Source organism: Zophobas morio, unplaced genomic scaffold, assembly GCF_036711695.1.
Source record: "Zophobas morio isolate AGI-343-1 ecotype UQ-CSIRO unplaced genomic scaffold, CSIRO_AGI_Zmor_V1 ptg000014l, whole genome shotgun sequence".
Classification (NCBI taxonomy): Eukaryota; Metazoa; Arthropoda; class Insecta; order Coleoptera; family Tenebrionidae; genus Zophobas; species Zophobas morio.
In genome coordinates, this window is record NW_026972119.1 from 17,135,780 (window position 1) to 17,160,503 (window position 24,724).

Here is a 24,724-nt window from a genome sequence, read left to right on the forward strand (position 1 = left end):
AATTGAAAAATTGTAGAATCATAAAATTAAAGAAACATTAAAAACCTTGGAATATTCAAAAGATGAAAAATCGGAAATCGAATTAAAAAATTTGGAAACTTGAAAAATTGAGCAAACGTAAACTTAAAATAAGTAAAAATTGAAAAATCGAAAAATTGCAAAATTGTAAATAAAGAAAAAGTCAAAATTCGAAAAATTTTAAAATTTCAACGGAAAACTCGAAAAATTGAGGAAATTGAGGAAACAAAAATTAAGTAAATAATCGAAAAACTAAACCTCCCAAACGAAAAATACAAATTTCGAAGGATTGAAAAATTGAAAAACTGGGAATCGGAAAAACTGAAAAATCGAAAAATTGCGGAATCGTAAAATTAAAAAAACGCAACATTAAAAAATTTGGAACATTTAAAAGATGAAAAATCTAAAAATTAATAAATTTCAATTTGAAAACTTGAGAATTGAGGAAACGAAAAACTGAATAATTGAGAAACGGAAAAATCGAAACGTTCAGAAAACCAGAAATTAAAACATCAAAAAAAAAATTATAGTGTACAATTGTAAAAGAATTGAAGAAACGACAAATTCAAATATCAAAAAATTAAAACTAAATTTTTTGAAAACTGAACAAATTGACGAAACGAAAAATCGAATCATCAGAAAGTGAATAAATAATATAGAAACAGAAACATCTTTAATCTAATCTTAAAATTGACAAAGCGAAAAATCGTATGACCAAAAAATTGAAGAAATCGAAAATTTGAAAAATTTGATAAATTGGGAAAACGTAAAATTAAAATAAGTGGAGACTGAGTAATCGAAAATTTGCGAAAAAATTAAATTAAAAAGGAAAATTTCAAAAATTTATCTTTGAAAAAGTTGAGAAAACAGACTGTGTACAATTGAAATACCTAATAAATTGAGAAATCTAAAAATTGAAAAATCGAAAAATTGCAAAATCGTAAAATTAGAGAACGAAGATGTAATGCAAAATTTGGAAAACTCAAAAATTAAAAATCGAACAACTAAAAAAACGAAAAATGGCAAAGCGTATAATAAAAACAAGGAAAAAATTTAAAAATCGATTTGAAAAATTGAACAATGGCAAATATAAAAATAGAAAAATCGAAAAATGGCCAAACCTCAGAATTGAAGAAACACGAATAAATCCTATCTAAAATAAGCACGATATTATAACTCCATACTTGTGGTTTATCAGTGCACCCAGTTTTATAATTGCTTATACAGGGTGATCTAAAAAAAATAATGAATGAGCTAATTGATTTTATTGCTCAAATCAAGAACGGTTCACCTCATTTCCGTGAAAATTCTATAACTTCAGGCAATTTTTTTATAAAACCTGAACGTGTTCGTTGCACTCGTAGAATTAAAAAAAAACGAATAAGTAAAAAATTGAAAAACTAAATATTTCAAGATGCAAAAATTGCATACCGAAAAATGAGAACTCATAGATTTTTTTTTATCGAAATCGTTTTAAAAAAATCTAACCTGACCGAAGCTGACTTGACCCTCTATGACCCAACAAGTGAGTGTGACGAACTACTGTATAATTTCTTTAGACTGATTTAGACTTAATTTTTCCAATGGCCTGTTGCTATTTATAAGCTACCATTACTTCTGTAACCATCAAAATGAGAAACCTTCACGCCCGCTTTAACTCCGTTTTCTCCACCACCGAAACCTCATCCCTCCCAAACCCATGTTTATTTGTCGAATGCTCCCAAAAACAAACCTAAAATGATAATCGTGTAGCTTAAAAACGAATAAACCCCACGCCGCATCCCGCGCTTTCTATCTCTCAACTCGCCCATTAAATCCGCCCCAACTTTGAATGCGTCAACATTTGTTTCAGACGAAAGAATTATCGGTCACGTTAAAGAAAGACAAATCGGCGCAGCCCCCCAACAACCACCAGCCCGCCGACATGGACGTGGAGCTGACGAACAGCGACGCGTCGACGTTGCGGCTCGCGCCGCCCACCACCATCCCGGGCCTCAAGCCGTCCCACAAGTACAACGTGCTGGGGCCCTCGGAGAAGCCGCAGTCCCAGCAGAGCACACCCAGCAGCGACGAGAGCAACTCGCCCACCGAGATGAACTCGTACAAGCGGATGACGGAGAAGCCGCCCCTGATCAAGCGGATCGCCATGGGCTTGACGGGCAACCACCACGACAACGACGACGACAGCTGCCCTCTGGTCAGCGACAGCAACAGCACTCCGGGGAGTCCCACGAACCGCCCGCTCTCGGGAGGGTACGTCAACGAGTCGAACGACGCCGATAGCCGCAACTTGAACAAAACGAACGCGATGGACAGTTTGAAGAACGAGATCGTGGAGAATATCAATTCCAACTTAACGAAGCATATAGAGATAGATAACAGCCGGCTGCTGCAGAATTCACCGGCCTCTGCCGAGCAGGAGTTCAAATCGAAGAGGATATCGCAGATCAGCTCGAGCAGTTCTAGTTCGTGTCCGCAGACCGGTATGGAGACTGTTTTATGTTTCATATGTTAATTGGGTACAAGAGATTCTGGTTATATTTCTGATCATGTGTTGTTTAATCCGTCATTATAAATAGATTGAATCGACGTTTGCTTGTCTGTACAGAATATGCTCATTTAATGTTTCTAAACAAGAAATTGACGTATTACGAACGAATTGTTTTGACATCATAATAGATACATTTACACCGTGATGTATTGTGGGTTGTCAAACTAACTTAACTTTGCAGCACACTACTACATATACAGGATTGATAAAAAGTATGGAAGCAGTAGAATATATCGGAAACGATATATGTAGAAGAAAAGTGAGGCATTCAAGTTGATTACTATAAAAATTTTCCATGTTTTAAGTTTCTTGTTGTCGAAAAAATTCTACACATATTGAAACAAAGAGGCAAAATGTCAGCCCGCCCACCCGCCCTATCTCAATTGTGATTTTTTTAACTGCAAAATCCTTATTTCTCTACGAGAATTTAAAAACATGTTTTTGCGTATCGTCTTATTCAAAAAATACTTTCTATCTTAAGAAAAAAATTAAATAAAAAATTAGGCCTCACCCATACCTGCCCCGACGACTTACGACGTGTGAAAAAAATCAGCACGATTGAGATAGGGTGGGTGGGCGGGGCAGACATGTTGCCTTTTTTTCTTAGTGTACGTAGTCATCTGTTTTAAGTTTTTGTTGTGAAAAGATGACTACGTATATTAAAAAAAGCGGCAAAATGTAAAATAAATTATTAAACAAAAATGAAATAAATTAATAATTCTTAACTCTCCATTTACTTCCTGGCAGTAAAAAAGACGCTGAATAAAATTTTGTAGTGAGTTAATGAAAATTTTTGGACGAATGGTGGCAATTTCCCACCCATACTCGCCCCGATCTCAATTCTCAATTGTGATGAATTTTTTATTCGTTGGCAGACCTAGGGGCGGAGTCTAATTACAAAAACCATTCTTCTTTACAAAAATTTACCATTTTAAACGTGTTTTAAGTTTCTCTGAATAAAAAAAATCATCACAATAGGGATGGGGTGGGTGGGCGGGTTTTATATTTTACCCTTTGTTTCTTAATATACATAGTATTCTTTGAACAACACAATACTCAAAAACATGTTGTTAATTTCTTGGAAAGAAATAAGTATTTTGCAGTTAAGTTTTGCCCTCTTAGTTCACAGCGAATGAAAAAAAATCGTCACAATTGAGATAGGGCGGGTGGGCGGGCTTACATTTTGCCTTTTTGTTTTAATGTGTGCAGACTTTTTTTCACTTTATGAAACTTAAAACATGTTTAAAATGGAAAATTTGTATAAGAAAATATTGATTTTGCAATTAGGCTGCGTCCCACAATTGCAAAATCCCGATTTCCTTGCCAAAATGTACCGTTTTAATCATATTCTAACTTTTTTGTTGTGAAAAGATGGCTATGTATATTAAGAAGAATAGGCAAAATATAAGCCCCACCCACCCGCCCTATTTCAATTCTGATGATTTTTTTATATTCGTCGTGAGCCAAGGGGGTGGAGCCTAACTGCAAAATCCTTATTGCTCTACGAGAAATTAAAAACCTGTTTTTGAGTTCGTGTTCAAATAATACTATGTCTATTAAGAAAACAATAAAGCCAAAGATTGGACCCCACCCATAGCCACCCCGATCTCAATTCTCAATTGTGATGAATTTTCCATTCGTTGGCAGACCTAGGGGCGGAGTCTAATTGCAAAAACCATTCTTCTTTACAAAATTTTACCATTTTAAACGTGTTTTAAGTTTCTATGAATAAAAAAAAATCATCACAATAGAGGTGGGGTGGGTGGGCGGGGTTTATATTTTGCCCTTTTTTCTTAATATACATAGTATTCTTTGAACAACACGATACTCAAAAACATGTTGTTAATTTCTTGTAAAGAAATAAGTATTTTGTAGTTAAGTTCCGGTGCCTTGATTCACAGCGAATAAAAAAAAAATCATCACAATTGAGATAGGGCGGGTGGGCGGGCTTACATATTGCCTTTTTTTTCTTAATATATATACGTAGTCGTTTGCTTTAAGTTTCTGTTGTGAAAATATGACTACGTATATGAAGAAAAAAAGGCAACATGTATTTTTGATTGTTTGATTCGTCGTAAACCAAGACAATTTCTCGTAGAAAAACAAGGATTTTGCAATTAAGCTCCGCCCGACGACTTACGACGTGTGAAAAAAATCAGCACGATTGAGATAGGGTGGGTGGGCGGGGCAGACATGTTGCCTTGTTTTCTTAGTATACGTAGTCATCTGTTTTAAGTTTTTGTTGTGAAAAGATGACTACGTATATTAAAAAAGGAGACAAAATGTAAGCCCCGCCCACCCACCCGACTACCATTGTGATGATTTTTGTTATTCATTGTGAGCCAAGAGGGCGGAGTATACTTAATTAATGCATTTTTAATAGTTTTTTTTTAAGAATTCATTGATTCGTACTTTCTTTCTAATTGAAAGGTAAAACAAATTATTAAACAAAAATGAAATAAACTAATAATTCTTAACTCTCCATTTACTTCCTGGCAGTAAAGAAGACGCTGAATAAAATTTTGTAGTGAGTTAATGAAAATTTCTGGACGAATGGTAGCAATTTCGTTACGTTAGACCCCACCCATACTCGCCCCGATCTCAATTCTCAGTTGTGATGAACTTTTTATTCGTTGGCAGACCAAGGGGCGGAGTCTAATTGCAAAAACCATATTTCTTTGCAAAAATTTACTATTTTAAACCTGTTTTTAGTTTCTATGAATAAAAAAAATCTACACAATAGATGTGGGGTGGGTGGGCGGGGTTTATATTTTGTCTTTTTTTTTCTTAATATACATGGTATTCTTTGAACAACACGATACCCAAAAACATCTGTTTAACTTCTTGTAAAGAAATAAGTATTTTGCAGTTAAGCTCTGCCCCCTGTTTGGTTCACGGCGAATAAAAAAAATCATCACAATCGAGGTAGGGCGGGTGGGCGGGCTTATATTTTGCCGTTTTGTTTTAATGTGTAGACTTTTTTCACAATATGAAACTTAGAAGATGTTTAAAATGGAAAATTTGTATAAGAAAATTTCCATTTTAACGATATTCTAACTTTTTTGTTGTGAAAAGATGGCTATGTATATTAACAAAAAAAGCAAAATATAAGCCCAAATTTCAACAAGATTCAACAAACCGTTTTCGCGATATTCAACTGCTTCCATACTTTTTAGCAACCCTGTATATTCATATTTTTTTTTATAATTGTTAAAATCATTGTTAACTAAGAGGACACTACAATGAGAATAATTCCTTTCTATTAATTACTCCCGATTCTGCGGTTACAAAGAAACAAACATGCAACTCTTCACTTTATCTATTCAACTTTCCCAGCTCGAACTTCATCAATTTCTGTAATTCTCTAGATTCCCCGACTTTCTTTTATAGTTATTCCTGTTGATCCCTCCATCTCAAAGACAAATGTTATTACCCATTTTCCCACATTTCGTCAGAAAACTCAGTCAGACTTCATCATCTAAAATGCACACTTTTAAAATTCGGAGGTTTAGCTTAAAACGTCGCCGTGAGTGATTCGAAAAATTCCCTAAAAGTTCCGGGATAGTTTTAAGGGGTCGGACTCGTGTCAGTTCCGTTCCCAAAACTTCAATCCGTTCGTTTTATGGGCAACGGCCGACCCTCGTTTCCCCATTCTCGACTACATTCATTAGATTTCAGCCAGTAAATGGCGGTATATAATTTCAGTTTCGAGGGCGGGAACCCTCAGTCTGTATCGATGTACTTTGTTCCTAGATTTTTTGTTTCATCACCTTTTTCTTCGCATTTTTATTCACATGAATCAGTTCTGTTCATCAGGAATACAATTCTCATTTATTTTTTGTTATCTTTGGGCAATTTTTTTAATAATCAATTTCTTCTACCATTATTTCTTTCTTTTATGACCATACTTCATCCACTATAGCATCTACGTACACATCTCACAAAAATTGAAGCTCCGCTGGGTCATTGACCCAATTATTTCTTTCTTCTGAAGGTGATACTATAAAAATATTTCCTTTCAGTTGAACTAATACATGATAATGGGAGAAAAAAAGAACAACCAAGAACTTTCAAGGATGGTATATTTCACGCATTCAAGTTCATTCTTTTTTAAACCTACGACCCTCTTCTAGAGAATTATCGGACCAATATTTGTCAACCGTTAAAAAATATGCCGTTTGATATCCCTTTTACAATGAATGACTGTTTCTAAAATTTCTCTTCTTATTGCATTAGGGTCCATTTGGCGAGCGACTGATTTCATATTTTCTCCTAGAATGCGAAAAAGTAAGTCTCCTGTTTCCGTATGTCTGTCGCCTGTCAGACACTAAGCAAAATTTGTTGTGTATCCCCTCAAAAAATGCGATGACGTCACCTCAAAATTTTGCTGCATTTTTGCAAAAAATAATATGCCTCAGTAGTTTAGGTTCATTAATCCACCCGTATTGTTTATTTTAAGTGGTGTATCTGGTTTCAGAGGCGAGGGAGGTTCTGTCTAAATAGTTTTAAGCCTTTTTTCAAACTAGTAAGATTTTCTTTGAAAACTTTGAAATATTTGATAACTTTTTATCAAACAATGTTTTATTAACAGATGTTTCTACTTTCGTGAATATTTGTTTTGTTTCTGCGAAGTGGCAAGTACAATATAAAAATGTGTCAAGTGTGCTTTGGAATTTATTAACACAATAGTCGGCGTGGTATCATTATTTTTGACTGAGGTCATTTAAATCTATCAATTTGGCGGTACGTTTGACACAGAATGAGTTATCATTGACTTTAATTTACATAACCTCAAAATATAAATGTAACACTTTTTAGAAAAAAATGACCGAAATCGTCAATACTGGCAATACAATTAAAAAAGCAAACAATTCCAAAGCACACCTGACAAGTTTTTTTCGATGATATGGTATTATCCATTCACAATATTTTTTGCAGAGAGGTAACAGGTCGATTTATAAGCTTGTCGCTGACGTTGCTGTTCGTCGTTGAAGTTGCCGTTGACGTTGGGTTTTCAACCAATCAAATTGATCAAATTTTGACAGAGATAATGAGGTCCAATAATATAAAGCTATTTAATCACCTGTTCACCGAAACCCTCATATTTTAAATAGCTGCCATAATTTTGTACACTGTAGCTTTCTCTAAGTACTTATGCACTGTTAAAGGCAGTTCCCGACGTTTAAATCAACAAAATTTATTGCTATTCGACTCAAAAAAAAAACAGATTAGGTATTAGGTGTTTTCACAACAAGAAAGATAAAACATATTTAAAATGGTAAATTTGTATAGGGAAATATCGATTTTGCAATTACGCTCCGCCCCACGATCTGACAACGAATGAAAAATTCATCACGACTGAGATCGAGACGGATGGGTGGGGCTTCTTGTGGCGGCACAATAATAACTGGGTAAGCGACGTAAAGATAAGCCGCTCTGTAGCCTAGTGGTCCAGGCACCCGCCCGGCAAGTGGGAGATGTGTGGTTCGATTCCCACCGGGGCAGCAAACATTTTCCTTCGCTTACCCAAACTTCTCTTTTAGTTTTCTTTGTACAGGATTACTTAAGAACATATTTCACATGGTCATTTCTGGTAGAAAAATAAGGATTTTACAATTAAGCTTTGTCCCTCGGTTTACGACGAATAAAAAAATCATCAGAATTGAGACAGGGTGGGTGGGCGGGGCTTACATTGTACCTTTTCTTTTTTTAATATACATAGCCATCTTTTCACAACAAGAAACTTGGAACATGGTTAAAATGGTACATTTTTACAAGAAAATATGGATTTTGCAATTGTGGAGCGGAGCCTCATCAATTCGATATTTCCTTATACAAATTTTCCATTTTAAACATGTGTTAAGTTTCATGTTGTGAAAAGAAGTCTACACATATTAAAACAAACAGGCAAAATGTAAGCCCGCCCACCCGCCCTATCTCAATTGTGATGATTTTTTTTATTCACTGTGAACCAATGGGGCAGAGATTAACTGCAAAACACTTATTTATTTTCAAGAAGTTAAAAACATGTTTTTGAGTATCGTGTTGATCAAAGAATATTATGTATATTAAGAAAAAAAGGCAAAATATATACCCCACCCACCCACCCTGTCTCGATTGTGATGATTTTTTGTCTGCTTAGTAACTTGAAACTTGTTTAAAATAGTAATTTTTTGTAACAAAGTATGGATTTTGCAATTAGGCCCCGCCCCTAAGTTTGTCAACAAATGAAAATTCTTAATCTTTGCTTTTAATTTTTTCTTAATATACGTAGTCGTCTTTTCAGAAGAAGAAACTTAAAACATGTTTAAAATGGTAAATTCTTGTAGGCAAATATGGATCTTGCAATTAATCCCCGCCCCTCGATCTGACAGCGAATGAAAAATTCATCACTGTTGAGAATTGAGATCGAGGCGGGTATGGGTGGGGCCTAATTTTTGGCAACGGGAACTTCAACGTCAACAGCAAGTTTATAAATCCTACTGTAGCCATGAAAATCAGGAAGTGTTGTTAAATCTTCCGAAAAATACAGAGTTGCCAACGCACTTTAAAGTTAAAAAAAGCATTTGCAACCAACAATACTTGGAAAAAATTGAAAGCTTGTACTGTATAATTTTTTAAACTGGACATACGAGGAAGTTCTGGAAACAAAATATCCGAACGCTTTAGGGGGTGGTTTAATTAGTTTAACCTCAATTAGTGTCAGTGACAGTGAAATTTGTATAAAAAATTATTAAACTACGCTTTACGTTGATTTGTTTACAAATTACTATAACTCGGTATTTTTTATGCTTTAAAGAAAAAATAAATAAATTGCTAACGTTTTCAGTATACTAGGTGTCCAGGATGGATTAATAAAACATATACGTTTTTCGTAATGTTATTTTCTATCAAGAAAACGAGGCAACTTGGTGACTTTTTCAATTGAACAGCTATTAATTATTATCTACTACATCTACATTTGACGATAATGGAACGAACTTCTTTATCTTTTAACTATATATTATAAAGTCCAGAGCATTTTTGTCTGTCCACTCTCCAAAAAATTGCTGGGTGTAAGAAGTGAACAAGTATTGAAATTACTTACTTAAATTAATTACGCCACAGTCCATCAGCAATTTCAACCAACAAAGAATTTACATGATGTTAAATTATGCCACACTTTATCAATAATTTCAAGCAACAAAGAAGTTACACGATGTTCATGTGTTATTTCAAATTATTGTTTAAATCAAAATGCGTCCACCCACTACCTCGGAAATGTTCGGCGTACTTCGAGAACGCAATCTCGGGAAACGCTGGACGTACTTCGAGAATAAATGTTCAAATTCAAGCCGCAAGAAAAGTATTAAACTTATAAGAAATTTTCAAGCTTGTTTCTTTCAAAATGGAAAAAATTGTATTAGAACCAGAAACCAGTGTAACCAAGTGGACACACAGAAATGACCTGGATTTTTCTACATCATCGAGGAAAATAGTTGTCTAGCAAGCTTTGAAATTTAATGTTTGCAACACCGCGCGTTCGTTATTCGTGTTAATCAGCTTGACATTTACGGTAAAATAACTGCAATGCCGACGTCATTATTTAAAAAATAAATGTCATAACTTACTCGACACTTTTTTTAACCATACGGTATTGTATTATTTATTATAAAGTGTCAACTCGTTCGCACCACAGTGCATTACCCTACTTCCTGTAGGCACAATTTATACCACGACCAGCATAAATCACACCTCGTGGACATATTTTATAATCAAGTTTACCCACTCTTAAAATATGTACAATAAACATGTCACAGTACTCAAACACAAATTACTTTACCAGGGTTAACACCAACGCCCCCTCCCCTACCCGAGCGAACCGATTCTTTGAACAACAAAGAAGAAGGCGAGCTGAGGACGGCTCCGTGGTTTCAGGCGGGAATTCCCCGTGAAATTGCCTTGGAAATACTGGCTCAAGAGCCGGTGGGAGCTTTCATGGTGCGAGAAAGCACCAGTAAGCCGGGATGTTTCGCGCTTTCGCTCAGAGTACCGAGGAGCTTCCAGCCCACGGGCATCGCACATTACCTCATTGTCAGGACGAATAAAGGCTACAAAATCAAGGTGGGTGCATTTCTCGTTTTTCTCTCAGCTTTCCGCTAGAAAATTTATTTAAACTGGTCTTTAGTTATATCGACCACACTTGTTCCACACCAAAACCCGCAAATCCGGGATTGCCGGAAGTTTTAAATTACCGGTGTCTGTGTAAAGAGTCGCAGATAAAGGAAGATAAAACAAACTTAGTTGCCGAATTCTTTTGTTATCTGGAGCTGCTAGATAATGCTGGAAGAGATAATTTTTTCTACTAAATCGTCGACTTACGCTTTAAAAGAGGAGGGTTTTCATCAAGGAGATCTTTTTAATTAACGGCACGTTTGAAAACAGTTGTAACTTTTCGTATTGTCTTATTAACTTGTGATTATCGTCAGTGGTGTTTCATATAATGAACTAATCAATCTCTTCTGACTGGTGAAGCGGACACATTAATTACGAAGTTCTTTAAAACACAAGAAATATAATTCTGTGCTAACTGGCTTATTAGTCTTGAAATGCGGAAACGCTGTTTCTTTTCTTCGCTCCGTGGTGTGACAGAACGTAAGTAATGTTGGCGGTGGTCGCGTTAAACAGAGTAACGCTTTCAGAATTGTTTTCTTTCATGTTAATGTGATTCTTGTTGTTTCAGGGCTTTACAAAAGAGTTTACCACGCTAACTTCTCTGATAACCCATCATTCTGTGATGCCCGAGCTGCTGCCGTGTCCTCTGTCCCTCAGCCGGTACAACCCCAGTTTCGTGAAGTCGGACTCGAAGAGAGATTTCGCAGATATCGATTTGGACCCAGACTATAACACCTTAGCCGATTTCCGAAAAATGATGGCCGATTTGAACGTTTAAACCAAAAGTGTCATAGTGACAGTGAACTAGTCTTAAAAATGTGAATAAAGTAAGACGCAGTTTTGTGTACCTTGTGATACCTTGAAGAAAAAGGAAGTAACAATTAACAAAGTGTTTCCACGATTTATTGCTGTAGTGTACTTAACTATCAAATTAACTGACTTGTTTTTTCCCTTCTTTCTCTGTCTCAAGCGAAATTTATGGTTTATTTTCGATTATATAATCTATGTTGTTTGCAGACAAAAGTTGCTTACTGCTGGTAGTGGAGATTTACTTTGCTTAAGAATTTTGTCAGTGATTTGTTGGACCAATGAGATAACCTTTTAAATGAATGTTTGTAAAATTAATTTAAGTGACCTAGTCGTATATGCGCAGTGAATTTTTGTAAATATATACAAAAATAAATGTTGAAATTCTGAGAGCCACCAAGGAGCTATTTTTTAAGAGCAACCATTGTTTTTGTCAATTGTTTGTACTTGTTGTTACACTTTGTAACTTGTTATCCTAGTGTTTAAAACGAAGTGTTCAAAAATTAACGCACGCACCCTATAGCGATAACTCAAATTTAAATTATATAACGTCTCATTCATTTATGTACTAGTCACGAAGATGGTTAATTATTCTAATTCTTTTGTTATCTGTGTGTAACATAACTACCTGCTTTGTTTCATCCAGTGTTTATTAAGTAAATGGCATGTTAATCCCTAAGCTTGCAATACTATTAAACTGACTGTACAGGTTCCATTTGTATATTATTTATTTATTTCTTGTAATAAATTCGAACTTATTTATATTTTAACATGTTACTTACACCTTTCCTTCCCGTCAATTTAAGCGATGACGTCATGACACTATTCATTTATGAAGTTTTCCAACTAAAACCGGTTTCTTCACAGTCAAATGTCAAAAATTATACAATTTTGAAACCACACCACAAACTTTTAAGGTTATATATATGTATATATAATTCAGCTCTGCAGGCCTTAAAGGCCCTGGGCTTTTTTAACAATAATTTTCCATTTGTTCCTGTCGGCTGCTTTGGATCTCCAATCTTCAATGCCTAAGTTTTGAAGATCTTTTCGAACATCGTCTATCCACTTCAGTTTTGGCCTTCCTCTCTTTTTCTTTCCTCCTTTTAGGCGGTCTAATACTTTCCCAATTGTCCTTTCCTCTGGTGCTCTTCCGACGTGGCCTAGCCATCTTAGTGCTCTGATTATCTTCGTGATTGTTGGTTCTCCGTATATTTCCTCGATCTCTCGGTTTGTTCTTCTTCTCCATTGGTCTAGTTCTTTTATACCTCCATATATCTTTCGTAGTATCTTGCGTTCCCATACTTCCAACTTCTGTTCCTTTTCGTTCGTTAGTGTCCATGTTTCACTAGCGTACAGGACTGTAGGTCTTACTATTGTCTTATATACTTGTTTCTTTGTTCGTCGTGTTACATTTTTATTCCTCAGAAATCTGTTTAATCTTCCTACACTCTTGTCTGCTTTCGCGATCCGTTCTTCTATCTCTTCGTTCATTTCGTTTTTGTTTGTAATTACTACTCCTAGATATTTGAACCTATTTACTTCTTCGAATTCGTATGTTGTTCCTTCTTCTGTAGTTACTTTCATTGGTTTTGCTGGGGTTTGTTTTGTTTCCATCTTCATAAACTTCGTTTTCTCTTGGTTGATCGCTAAACCCATTCGTTTCGCTTCTCTGATTAGATTTTTTGTCATTTTCTTCATTTCTGCTTCTGTTCTCGTTATACATGTCACGTCATCTGCAAAGGCTATATTTTGGTGTCTTTTTTCGTATATCGTGCTCGTTCTGTGGATGCCACTTCTCCTTATTATTGCTTCGAGTACTAGATTGAACAGGGTAGTTGATATTGGATCTCCTTGCCGGAGTCCTGTTCTTACTTGGAATGGTTCTGACAGCAGACCATTTATCCTGACTCTGTTTCTGGTGCTCTGCAGGGTCATCTTTGTCAGTTTTATTAGTTTTCTTGGGATTCCCAGCTCTTGCATGGCTTCTAGCAGTTCTTTCCTGTTAACCGTGTCATAGGCTTTTTTAAAGTCTATGAAGAGCAGATATAAGTTGATTCCCTGTTCGTAATGTACTTCTTGTAGTTGCTTCAATATAAATATCTGATCTACAGTAGATCTATTTTTCCTAAACCCTGCTTGATATTCTCCTACTATTTTTTCCATATGCTGCTTTAGTCTTCGGTTGATGCAAATGGCCATTACCTTATACGTTACGTCTAGCAGCGCTAATCCGCGATAATTTTCGCATTTCGTAATATCTACTTTTTTAAATATCGGGCAAAGTACTGCTTCACTCCATTGTTCTGGCATTTTTCCTTCCTTCCAACATTCTAGCACTAGTCTGATGCTACTACCTTTCCTCCGTACTTTAACATCTCGCCCTTTACTCCGTTTCTACCAGGACTTTTGTTGTTTTTCATCTGCCTTAGTGTTTCTCTGATCTCTCCTTCATCAATTTCTATTGTTTCATCTGGGTCATCCGAGTCGTTCACTCTTTCGTTCGTATCTTGCTGTGTATCCTGTTCTTTTAGCAGCTCTTCAAAGTATTCTGCCCATCGTTTTATTCTTGCTTGTTCGTCTTCTATCAGGTTGCCGTCCTTGTCTTTACAATATATTACTCGTGGTTGATAGCCTCTTTTCTCTTTTTTCACGTCCTGGTAGAAGTTCTTTATTTCATTCTTGTTGAAGTTTTCTTCTATTTGTCGTATTTGTTCTTCCATCTTTGCTCGTTTCTTATTTCTGCATATCTTCTTGTACTCTTTCCTTTTTTCTTGGTAATCTTTTTGGTTCTTCTCATTTTTTTATTTTAGATATTTCTGTCTGGCTGACCTCCCCGCTTCTATTGCTTTTCTACATTCCTCGTCAAACCATTCGTTTCTATTTTTGTTGTCTTTTTTGACGAACCCTAGTACTTCTTCCGAGGTCTTCCATATGTTCTCTTGTAGTTCTTCCCACCTCTATTCTATAGGTATGTCTTGCTCTGTTGATCTTATTCTCTCATTCATCTTTTGTTCGTATTCCTGTTGTACTTCAGCTTTCTTAAGTTTGTTTACATTTAAATATATCACGTTGCGTCTTCTTTCCTTCTTTTTTCTTCGGTATTTCTTGTTTGAGGTCTGCTCTTACTAGAAAGTGGTCTGAATTCGCTTCTGCTCCTCTGTATCTTCTTAATCTGGTTATTAGTTGAGCATCTCTCCTTTCTACCAGTATGTGGTCTATTTGGTTGACCGTTTTTCCGTCAGGTGACATCCATGTGCCTTTGTAGATCTCTTTCTGCGCAAAGAAGGTGCTTTTGACTACCATTTTATTTTCTTCTGCAAACTCTATCAGTTTTTCTCCATTTTGATTCGTTTTTTGGTGTTTGCTTTCTTTCCCGATTGTTGGCCTGTAGCAATTCTCTTTACCTATCATTGCGTTGGCGCCTCCTATAACCATTTTAATGTCATGCTTTGGTATTTTCACATATTCTCTTTCTAGTTCTTCGTAATATTCTGTTTTTACTTCTAGATGTTTCTCTTCAGTCGGTGCATGTATATTCACTAGGCTTATTTTCCTGTACTTACTTCTCAATCTTATATAGCTCATTCTTTCTGAGATTGGTTTGAAGGTAAGGTAATTACTGACCATGAATCCTGTTCCTAGTTCTCTGTTGTCAATTCCGCTATTAAATAATATGTAGTTGTCTATTTCAGTGATGAATTTGCCTTTTTGTTTCGTCTCTTGTATAGCTGCTACATCTATATTATACCTTTGTAATTCTTGAACTATTTGTTTGAGTTTTCCTTCGCTATATGTTCCTCGAATATTCCATGTTCCTATTGTAATTTTCGGGTTTTTCTTTCTCTTCGTAATTCCTATCGGGTCATCCTTGAGCTTTGCATACGTCGTCATTGTTTTCCGATGTGTGGTTTCTTCCTCTGTTAGTTTTTTGGATTTTCTTTGGAGTGCGACGGTGCTTTCACTAATTTGTCTGATTTAGTGTCCCAATGCCAGACTTCTCCTGCCCATATCATCTTTTTGTACCCTACTTTTGCCTCGACTCCTTTCCCTTTTTCTGCTGCTGCTATTCCTCTTATTTTCTTCTGTATCTCGCTCTCTTGTTTGGTGTAATCGTCTTCAATAAACGTTTTTGATCCTTTTAATTTGTTCTTCTGTTTCATGATTGCTCTTTTTGTGTCCCAGTTCTCTATCTTTGCTACTACTATGTCGTATTTTTCGCTGACTAATCTTGCGTCTTGTATCTTAGTTTGGATTCCTACCTTATTTTTTAGGAGTTCTTCAACCTCTGCTGTTATTTCGCTTCCTTGTAGTTTCCCTCCTTTGATTACGATGTTGTTTCTCCTTTCTGCTTTTTCCAGTTTTTCTAAGTGTTGCTCCACTCTTTCTAATCTTTCGGTCAGTCTTTGGTTTTCTTCTCTTAGTGTTGTTACTTCTGTTTGGTATGCTCTTTGGTCGCTTTTCATTTCTGCGATTTTCTCCATTAACGTTTTGAACATATTCTTTACTTCGTCCATGTCTCCTGCTTGTTCCCTCTTCTGCTTCCTTTGTACTCTTTGACCTTCCGGTGATGGTGAAAAGGAAGTTTCTCTTTTTCGTTTCTGGTTGTCTTGTTCTTCTATTGCTAGTTTGTGTCCTTTTTCCGGCTCAGGATTCCCGTTTAGCATTCCCTGGCCGACTTTCTTGCTTCCTGTGTATCTAGTACGCTCCTGTGTTTACTTCGTGCCGCGATAAGAACTGTCACCCAGACTATCTCTTCGGAGGTTAGGTTCTTTTGATTCCACACTTTCCCGAATAATTGCTGTCTTTACACTTCTTGGTGCCTCTTACTCTTATTCCACTTCACTTCTTTGTTTTCTACTACTTCTCTTTCGCTTTTGACGCTCGATATCTCTCGATTTTCGAGTTTGGATTTCGGAGCGTGTTCTGCTTGTTTAAGGTAGTTATAGTATTAATTTATTATTACAGGCTTTAATAAGATTCCCAATAGGGGTACAAATTAACTTAATCTACATAATACAAATAAATCAATAAAAATAAATAAACTAAATGTTCGAGTTTTATATAAAAATAATTTTTCTATTCTTTCTGCTTGCCCACCTCTTCAATATATTCTATACCTTCTGTCAGTTTCATCCATTCAAAAATTATTCTCTTTCTCTTCATTTCCACGCCTAAATCTCGTCATCATTCCTTTCTCCTTTATACTCTCTGTGTGTGTGTACTTTGGTACTTCATCATTTCTGTTCTTGCTTATCTATATCTTTATCTCTTACACTCAGTTCTTCTTTCATACTCCTTCTGTTAAACTTTCTTTGTATTTCAAGTCAGACAATGTTAAGTTTTCTTCGGGTTTCTTTATTGAACAAAAAGGCGCCTTGTAACTAAAGAAACATTCCTGACAATTCACATACTATTAATAAAATGACGGACCCTCATAGACTTTGCTTTCAATATCTTCAATAAATATCAAGACTATACCGGCATTTTGATTACTCATTTCTATCTGGTCCTCTCACTCACCTACAAACATACTAACCACTAGATGTATAAAATAATTAATTTCAACACCTTCCCATTTCTCTCATTCTCCCTATTTCTTCACATGCATATTCCTTCCTCTCATCTAGTATCATTGCGTATATCTTGTACACCGTATCGAGCAAGGTGATCAATCGGTAGTTTTTCACATCACATTTTTGCCCATTTTTAAATAATGGAATTATTATACCTTCTCTCCACTGCCGAAGAAACCCTTTTCCCTTTCAAACTCCATCTACCACTTCCCATATCCTTTCTTTCACTCCTTCTATCCCGAACATCCACGCTTCATTCTGGATTCCATCTTCTCCTGGTGCTTTTCCTTTTTTCAGTCTTTCAATCTGTCTTCTTATTTCATCTTCTGTTATTTCCGAACCTTTCCACATTTCTTCCGTCGTTGTGATTCCTTTATTTATTTTGCAGCATTTTTCCTGACAACGTCCCAATAATTCCATAAAGTGTCTTTTCCATTCATGTATATATTTTGATTTTCTTACTGACTTCAGTCTTTCTTCTCCGTTGCTTGTTTATATATCTCCATACTTCTTCTTCTGTTTTCAGGGACTTTACTGTCTTCTCTTCTTCTTCTCGTTTTTCTCTTTTTCTTTCTTCACATTTTCTCCTATAATTCTCTCTTGCTTGTAAGTACTCTTCTTTCCTTGCCCTGTTCTTCTTCCATTTTCTTAATTTTTCCTTTGCTTTTCTCTTCAATTCTCTTTGTTATTTGCTTTGTCTTTTGTTCCTCTTTTCTCTCCCTTTTCTTTATCTATTATTCTTGTCCCGTTATCGCCCAGTCTTGCCATGTTTCACTACTATACATTAAAAGTAGTCTTACTATTTTTTCTATTTCTTCCGTTTGGCTACTTTCATGTTTTATCGACGTTTCGTTATCATAACCCCCAAAATATAAAAAAATTGGTCGCCCCTGAAACAAATTCCACAAAATTTGATTTTACGATTTTTTGTGATAAGCTCTATAAAGTAAACACCAAAGGCGGCCCCTGCGCTACGGGGACATAAATTGCAAGGTACCGTGGTCCGCACAAGTGCGATCGATAGAAAATATATTTGAACCAGAGAAGCAACGGGAAAATGAATTCTTAATAATTATATGATCAACTTCGAGCATTTATGTTTAAACTGAAATAATTCGACTAGAATTACGTACGTCCGATGGACTTGATTACAATACTTCCTTAGCTTACGCTCAAGAAGTAAAAAGAATCTATTATTGATTTTTCAGTTTTACTAGTTACTATTTTCTTAAGGGGCATGTCATTTGCCAAGGTCAGTTTTATCTTAGTAAGTACTGATGACTAACTTTTTAAAATTATTAAAAATAAAAGAGTCAAAAAATAAAGTAAGAATTTATTGGACAAATGTGACAAAACGAGAACAACATTACCTTAAATTTTGAATAAATTAAAACGACCCTTTCAGGGTAAAAATACATAACATGGGTAAATCAAGCACATACACTCAGAATTACAAAAAAAAACCTACATTTAACATTGTTCACATCGTTTTGGGTACGTGCGCTGTGGATTATTTTATCTGTAGAAATCCATCAATCTAGTACTATAGTTAGCGGGTACGCCGGAGTTCATTTTCCAGTCGATTCGCCTCTAATTCCACCGACAGAAGCTCCTCAGCAATTTGGTTTAGCCGTGGATCAAAGAATAGAGGCATTTTTCTCATCTTTTTTCGGTTCTTTAACTCTGATATTATTTCTTGTACTCCAACACCTAGCTCCGCTGCGTTAACTACCCCAGGGTACAATTGTAGGAACTCGTCGCCTACCAAACAGATTGAGAGTAAGTTTATTATCTTGTGAGACACTAGCTCGAACCTAGAGTCGTAGTTGAAGAACTTATGATCAAAAGAAAGTGGATTGCCATTTCCGGCCTCGTTTTTGATTACTAGACAAAAAACAAAATATTTTGGAAGCAGAGGCACCAAACTTCTAAGATGTTGCTGAATCATAGTCTCGCGGTTAGTTATCATGGTGCCAGGAAATGGTCTGCATCGGTACCAGCCGACCACATTTGGAAGCAAATCTCCCAGCAAACTCGCCACCTTTTCAGGAACGACTCTCCCGTAACCGTCGTAGAAACGAAGAAATGTCGGCCACGGCAAGAACGATTTAATATACAAGGTTTTGTAGCGACGGATGTATGGTTTTTTAACGTCATCGCTAATCGGTACCACTTCTGACATTTCTTTCAATTCACCTATCAAGAAACCTTCCTAAAAAGACACGAATAAATAAGTTTCAAAGAATGATTGTATTTACCTTGAAGTAGTCCGCTTTTAGGGTGTCGAAAGTTAACAATGAGATTGTGATTGGGGCGATGGACACCGACCAATTGTCATCTATATAGTCTTCCGTTATGGCACTACTCGTAGACTGTGTCATTTTATTTACTGAACTCGAACTATTCGTGGCAAATTAATAAAATTCGTTGGTAGAACAGCCACAACTGATGGTTTCTTGTTGCTTTTTGTGAGTAAAAGACAAACTTGCACCTGTAGTTTTTAGTTGTTTTTTCTACTTCGTTGAAAACAGTATTTCCGATTACTCTCACGTGCGAGATCCGTGCAAAATTTTGTTATAATCACACCACAAGGATTTTTAGAATGTTTTCTTTAATTTGACCGTCGACTTTCGTACATCCTAGAATATGAAAAAATAGTTTCCCATTTCCACTTATCTGTCGTCTTCTGGCAACTCTATTAGACAAATAATCTCTGCAACTACTGTTAGATAGGTTGTAATGAAACTAATTTTAAAAATATTGTGTAGATCGTAAACATTCACCAAAATTTGTCTAGTCATCCCCCTCAAAAATTTAATAATATCGTCATGTCAAAATTTGTGATAGGCAAATTCCATTTTCTCTGTTTTTGAAGCGCAACATACAAGTTCGTTTTTTTTTAACAGAACACCCTACATATTTTTTCGTGCTCTGACATTTTTCCTTAAAAAAAAACCTGGCGCATATTATACTCTTTACCTCGTCTTCGCAAAATAACCAGCGTGAGTTCCGCTTTCGCAACTACTGTAGTAGTAGTAAGTAGTAAGTGTTTATTTTTTACCCTACGGGCTTAAAAAGATTCTTGACACTACAATTTTTTCCCTAGTTAACAAAAAACCAAATAAATACATTTTATAAACTAAATAACTAATTTTTCTTTCCTTTACTCCATCCCCTCTTGCCCCAGCCTTACTCTTGTCCTCTCCACTTCTTTCATCCATTCCACCCCTCTTTCGTCTTCATTCAATATCTCTGTCACACTCTCCTCTCTTTCTTTGCTCTCCTCACAGTCATGTAGCATGTGCTCTATCATCTCTCGCTCTTCTCCACACATCCTACACATTCTCTCACCTTCGCTTACCCAAAACTTATTATTTCTTTCTTCATTTCCACACCTAAATCTCGCAATTATTTTTTTTTCTTTCGCGCTTTCTCTGTCTAGGTACTTTGGTATTGTTTCTGTTATTATCTTTCTATAGTCTGCATTGTACCTAGAATTACTTACACTCGCTCTTCTCTCTTGTTTATCTATGTCTCTGCCACGCATACACAACTCTTCTCTCATACTCACCCCCATTTTTCTCTTTCTCTCTATTTCCATCCATGCGTATCCCAGTCTTTCATAATATCCTTGTCTACCCTTGTGATGTTCTTTCCCGGCTTCCTTTTTTTTTTCCTTCCAGCATTCATACAATATCCTACATTCCTCTCTTTCTTTCAACCTTTCATCATACTTTACAGCTCTTTTCCCAGTGTATACTCTTAGTTTCTCTCGTTTACATTCTTCTCTTACTATATAGCCTGGCGTCTCTTTCCGTAGCCCTAACATCCACCTCAAATATTTTTCTTGTACTGCTTCAATCTCTGCATATTCCTTCCATCCCCATATCTCCACTCCATACATTAATACACTCCTAACTAAACTATCAAACATTTTCATCCTTCTTCTTACGTCATGTCCAAATATTCTCTCATCTATACTCCACACCATTGCCATTATCTGCATTGCTTTGACCTTCTTTCTCTTATGTGTTCTTTTACCGTGTTAGTTGTTGTAAACTTAAATCCTAATCCTTTTCTCCCTTTTTTTCTAAACACCATCATTTTTGTTTTTTCTACATTTACCTCCAGTTTCTTTCTTTTAAAGTATCTTTGCAGATTTTTTTTCATCTCATTCATTCCACATTCATCCTTCGCCAATATTACCAAATCATCTGCAAATGCCAAACACCATACCTTTTCTCTCCCCACCACAATTCCTCCCGCTTGTACTCCTCTAAACATTTCCTCGATATCGCTTATGTAACAAGCAAACAGACTGGGACTTAATGGGCATCCCTGTCTCAATCCTTTCGTCGTCCAAAACATTTCGCTTTCTATTCCTCGCACTCTCACACTAGTCACTGTCTCTCTATAAATCTCTCTTGCTGCTACAATTAACTGTTCACTCAGTCCTCTTCTTTCCATCCATTCCCACAAACACTTTCTGTCCACCGTATCAAACGCGGCTTTTAGGTCTACAAACAGTGCATATACCCGACCTCCTTCCTTTAGCAACTCTTTTTCTATTAGATGATGCAGGATATATACATTGTCCATAGCCCCTCTACCTCTTCTAAATCCCGCTTGACTTTCCGGTAATATACTCTTTTCGTTCATCTCTGTCACCAACCTTTCATTTAATACCATTGCGTACAGTTTATATGCCGTATTTAGGAGAATTATTTCCCGATAATTCTCTACTTTTTCTTTACTACCCTTTTTATGAATTGGGCATATTTGTCCTACTCTCCATTCCCTGGGAAAACCTTTACCCGTCCACACATCATTCATTAACTCGCCTCAATCTTTCAATCATCCCATCCATCCCAAATATCCACACTTCGTTTACCAACCCATCCCTCCCCGGTGCTTTTCCCCTTCAGTCTTCCTACTTGTTTTCCTACTTCCTCTACTCGAATCTCCGCTTGCCTTTCTCTACCCCCAATCCCGGTTTTACTATCTTGCACTTCATAAAATGCTTCTTCCACTGTATTATAGGTATGTCTTCACTAATCGTTATTTTGTTCTTCCGTTCTTTATTTATATACTGCCATACCTCTTGCTCAGTTCTTATGGCTTTAATTTTTTCTTCTTCTTCTTGCTGTATCTCTTCTTTCTTTTCTTTGCATCGTTTTCTATAATCATTTTTTGCTTGCCAGTACTCTTCTTTTATACCTTTCTCCTTTTTCCACCTTCGTAAACATTTCCTTGCTTCTGTTTTTAAATCTCTGCATCTGCTATCCCACCATCTGTTTCTCTTTTCTGAATTTGTCGTTACAATTTCTTTTCTTATGGCTGCTTTTTCAATTTCTCTTTTTAATTCTTCCATTTTCTTTTCAGTTCCTTTTTCTTTAAATTCCACTTCCAACATTTTTTTTTCATAATGCTCAATTCCGTTTTCATTCCATCCCCATATCTTCTTCTCTTTTCCTACTTCATTCCTTAAGCATCCGCTCCCTCCACTTATGCCCCTCACTTTTACTTCTAATGGCATGTGATCGGAGTCTACTCTTCCTCCTATCTTGAATGTTTCTACGTCTTCTTCTGCTAATCCGTTTACTATTACGTAGTCTATTACCGATTCCCCTCTTTTACCTACGTAAATTCCCCCTCCTCGTCCCCTTCCTTCACCCCATTCAAGACTTCCCAACCTCTTTCTTCAATTAATTCCCATAGCAATTTTCCGTCTTTATTTTCTACTTTATCTTTCGATTTTCGTGTGTTTTCCCCGTCTTTTTTCCTGCTTTTGTTCCCTATTCTGGCATTAAAGTCCCCTCCTAACAATAGAAATTCTTCTTCGAACTCTTTGATTTTTTCTTGTATTTCTTGTTTCGTGTTTCTCATTCCTCTACTATATATTGTGCAGATTCTCCATCTTTTTTTATTTACAATCAGTTTTCTTTCAACTAAGCCTTCCATTTCTATTGCCCCCTCTCCTATTTCTTTTATATCTTTCTTCACTCCTGTTATGATTCCACCTTTTGCTCTACCCTTGCGTTTTTCTTTTTTTGCCCTTTGCAATTTCCACTGAAATTCCTTTGGCAACACGTCTTTTAGTTTGTTCCAGTCTCTCTCTAGTATCCATGTTTCTGTTAGTCCCACAAAATCAAAATTTTTCCCGTAGTTCCAAAATAACTTATCTTTCTTTTTCAAACCCGCAATATTTCCAAAGAGTAATTTTAAACCACTTTTATCTTCCCCATTCTTCTTTCCCATTCCCCTATTATGTACAAAATCTACATTCTTAAACCTAAAGTCTTTATTTGTCCCATCATTACTACCCCTCCCCTTTGTGTTTCTTTCTTTGGTTAGTGCTGACTTGATTTGAGAAATTTTTCTTCCAATTTTCCTTTATTTTCATTCCATATATACATTTTGTTCCCTACTTCCAGCTTCTTATATCCTACCCTTGTTGTGTATCCTTTTTTTCTTTCCTCTTTAACTGTCCAATCATTATCAATATATATTCTCTTTCCTCTCAGTTTATTTTTATTTTTCATCACCTCTTCTTTTTCCTCCCAAAACGTCTTAACCAGTATTTTCTTGCTTGCCTCTTTCCCTATAATTATTGTTTCCAACACTTTTACTTCCACCTCAATTTCTTTTTTCAAAAATTCCTCTACTTCTTTTGCATCTGTTCTTTCCCTTATTTCCATACCCGTAATTATGAAATTGTTTCTTCTTTCTTGCCTCTCTTTTTTTTCCACCTTCTTCTCTAAATTATTGATTCTTTCTTCGAAGCTTCTCTCCTTTTGTTTCCATTCTTCTCTTTCTCTTTCCAGTATTCCATTTATTGTCTGTAATTCTTTTTTTACCCCTCTATTTTCTTCTCTCAGTTGTTTCATTTCTTCCATTAGTTGTTTCATCATTTTCATCAACGGCTCTTGTCCTTGCTTTAGTTGTTCTCTTTCTTCCGCAACTACTGCGCTGTTTTATTTCAATTAAGTTAAAACTACTTACTTAAACTAATTACGCCACACTCTGTGGACAAAACTCCCACATCACATACAAAAAATAACATGTTCAATTCGATCAAAATCACAAACACCTAATCTCGGAAACGCTTGGCGTACTTCAAGAATGCAGCCTGAGGGAACACTCGAGGTACTTCGAGAATAAATGTTCGAATTCAAGGAGCAGAAAAATTATTAAAGCTGCAAGAAAATAGTTAGATCTGAAACGAACTATTAAATCTGTAAGGAAATATTAAAGCCCTCTCGTTCAGTCTACGAGCGTATGAATTTAACCACATACTTCAACATAATTCAACGTTTAGATGAGTTTAAATACAATAAATGAATTATTAGCAACCTAGAGTGGGAAATCAAAAATTGTGTTAATATAATAACTTAAATAATTTTTATCTTTAACTCTTTTTAGATTTTTAATGACTGATTAATGATTTAAAAACTACACAACCGCTTCCTCTGAAACTTTACACACCCTTGAGACAGACATATTATGAACACGGTATATCATTAATCAAAATTCATCTGTTTATCCGTTCCAAAAACTTGATGACGTCATTTTGAAACTTTTAGCCAGTTTGACTTATAAGGCTGCTTTAGCTTAAGCC

General features: G+C 35.9%; 3 protein-coding genes across 6 annotated transcripts in view; 1 reads left to right on the plus strand and 2 right to left on the minus strand.

The window, feature by feature from the left end:
* The window catches only part of LOC135128578 (EGFR adapter protein-like), an 803,179-nt gene extending 790,885 nt beyond the window's left edge, over positions 1 to 12,294 (plus strand). For both annotated transcript variants that reach the window (XM_064055467.1, XM_064055468.1), the window contains 3 exons: positions 1,871 to 2,501; positions 10,395 to 10,672; positions 11,292 to 12,294. In XM_064055467.1, the coding sequence (XP_063911537.1) occupies positions 1,871 to 2,501; positions 10,395 to 10,672; positions 11,292 to 11,501 (1,119 nt within the window). In that variant the 3' untranslated portion in view covers positions 11,502 to 12,294. The remainder of the gene's footprint in view (positions 1 to 1,870; positions 2,502 to 10,394; positions 10,673 to 11,291) is intronic.
* Positions 12,295 to 14,572: 2,278 nt separating this feature from the next.
* LOC135128826 (craniofacial development protein 2-like) lies at positions 14,573 to 15,424 on the minus strand. The gene has a single exon (XM_064055906.1). The coding sequence runs from the start codon at positions 15,422 to 15,424 to the stop codon at positions 14,573 to 14,575; it is 852 nt and encodes a 283-aa protein (XP_063911976.1).
* Positions 15,425 to 17,958: 2,534 nt separating this feature from the next.
* LOC135128571 (uncharacterized) lies at positions 17,959 to 22,779 on the minus strand. Of its 3 annotated transcripts, XR_010280442.1 has the most exons (4): positions 19,365 to 22,779; positions 18,921 to 19,318; positions 18,575 to 18,867; positions 17,959 to 17,996 (listed from the first exon to the last, which is right to left on the minus strand). XR_010280442.1 is itself a non-coding variant. In XM_064055458.1 (3 exons), the coding sequence occupies exons 1-3, from the start codon at positions 19,485 to 19,487 to the stop codon at positions 18,831 to 18,833; spliced, it is 558 nt and encodes a 185-aa protein (XP_063911528.1). In that variant the 5' UTR covers positions 19,488 to 22,779; the 3' UTR covers positions 18,474 to 18,830. The 3 variants fall into 2 exon arrangements, 1 of the variants encoding a protein (XP_063911528.1); XR_010280441.1 differs by lacking the exon at positions 17,959 to 17,996 and having other exon boundaries at positions 18,474 to 18,867.
* Between the last annotated feature and the right edge of the window lie 1,945 nt (positions 22,780 to 24,724).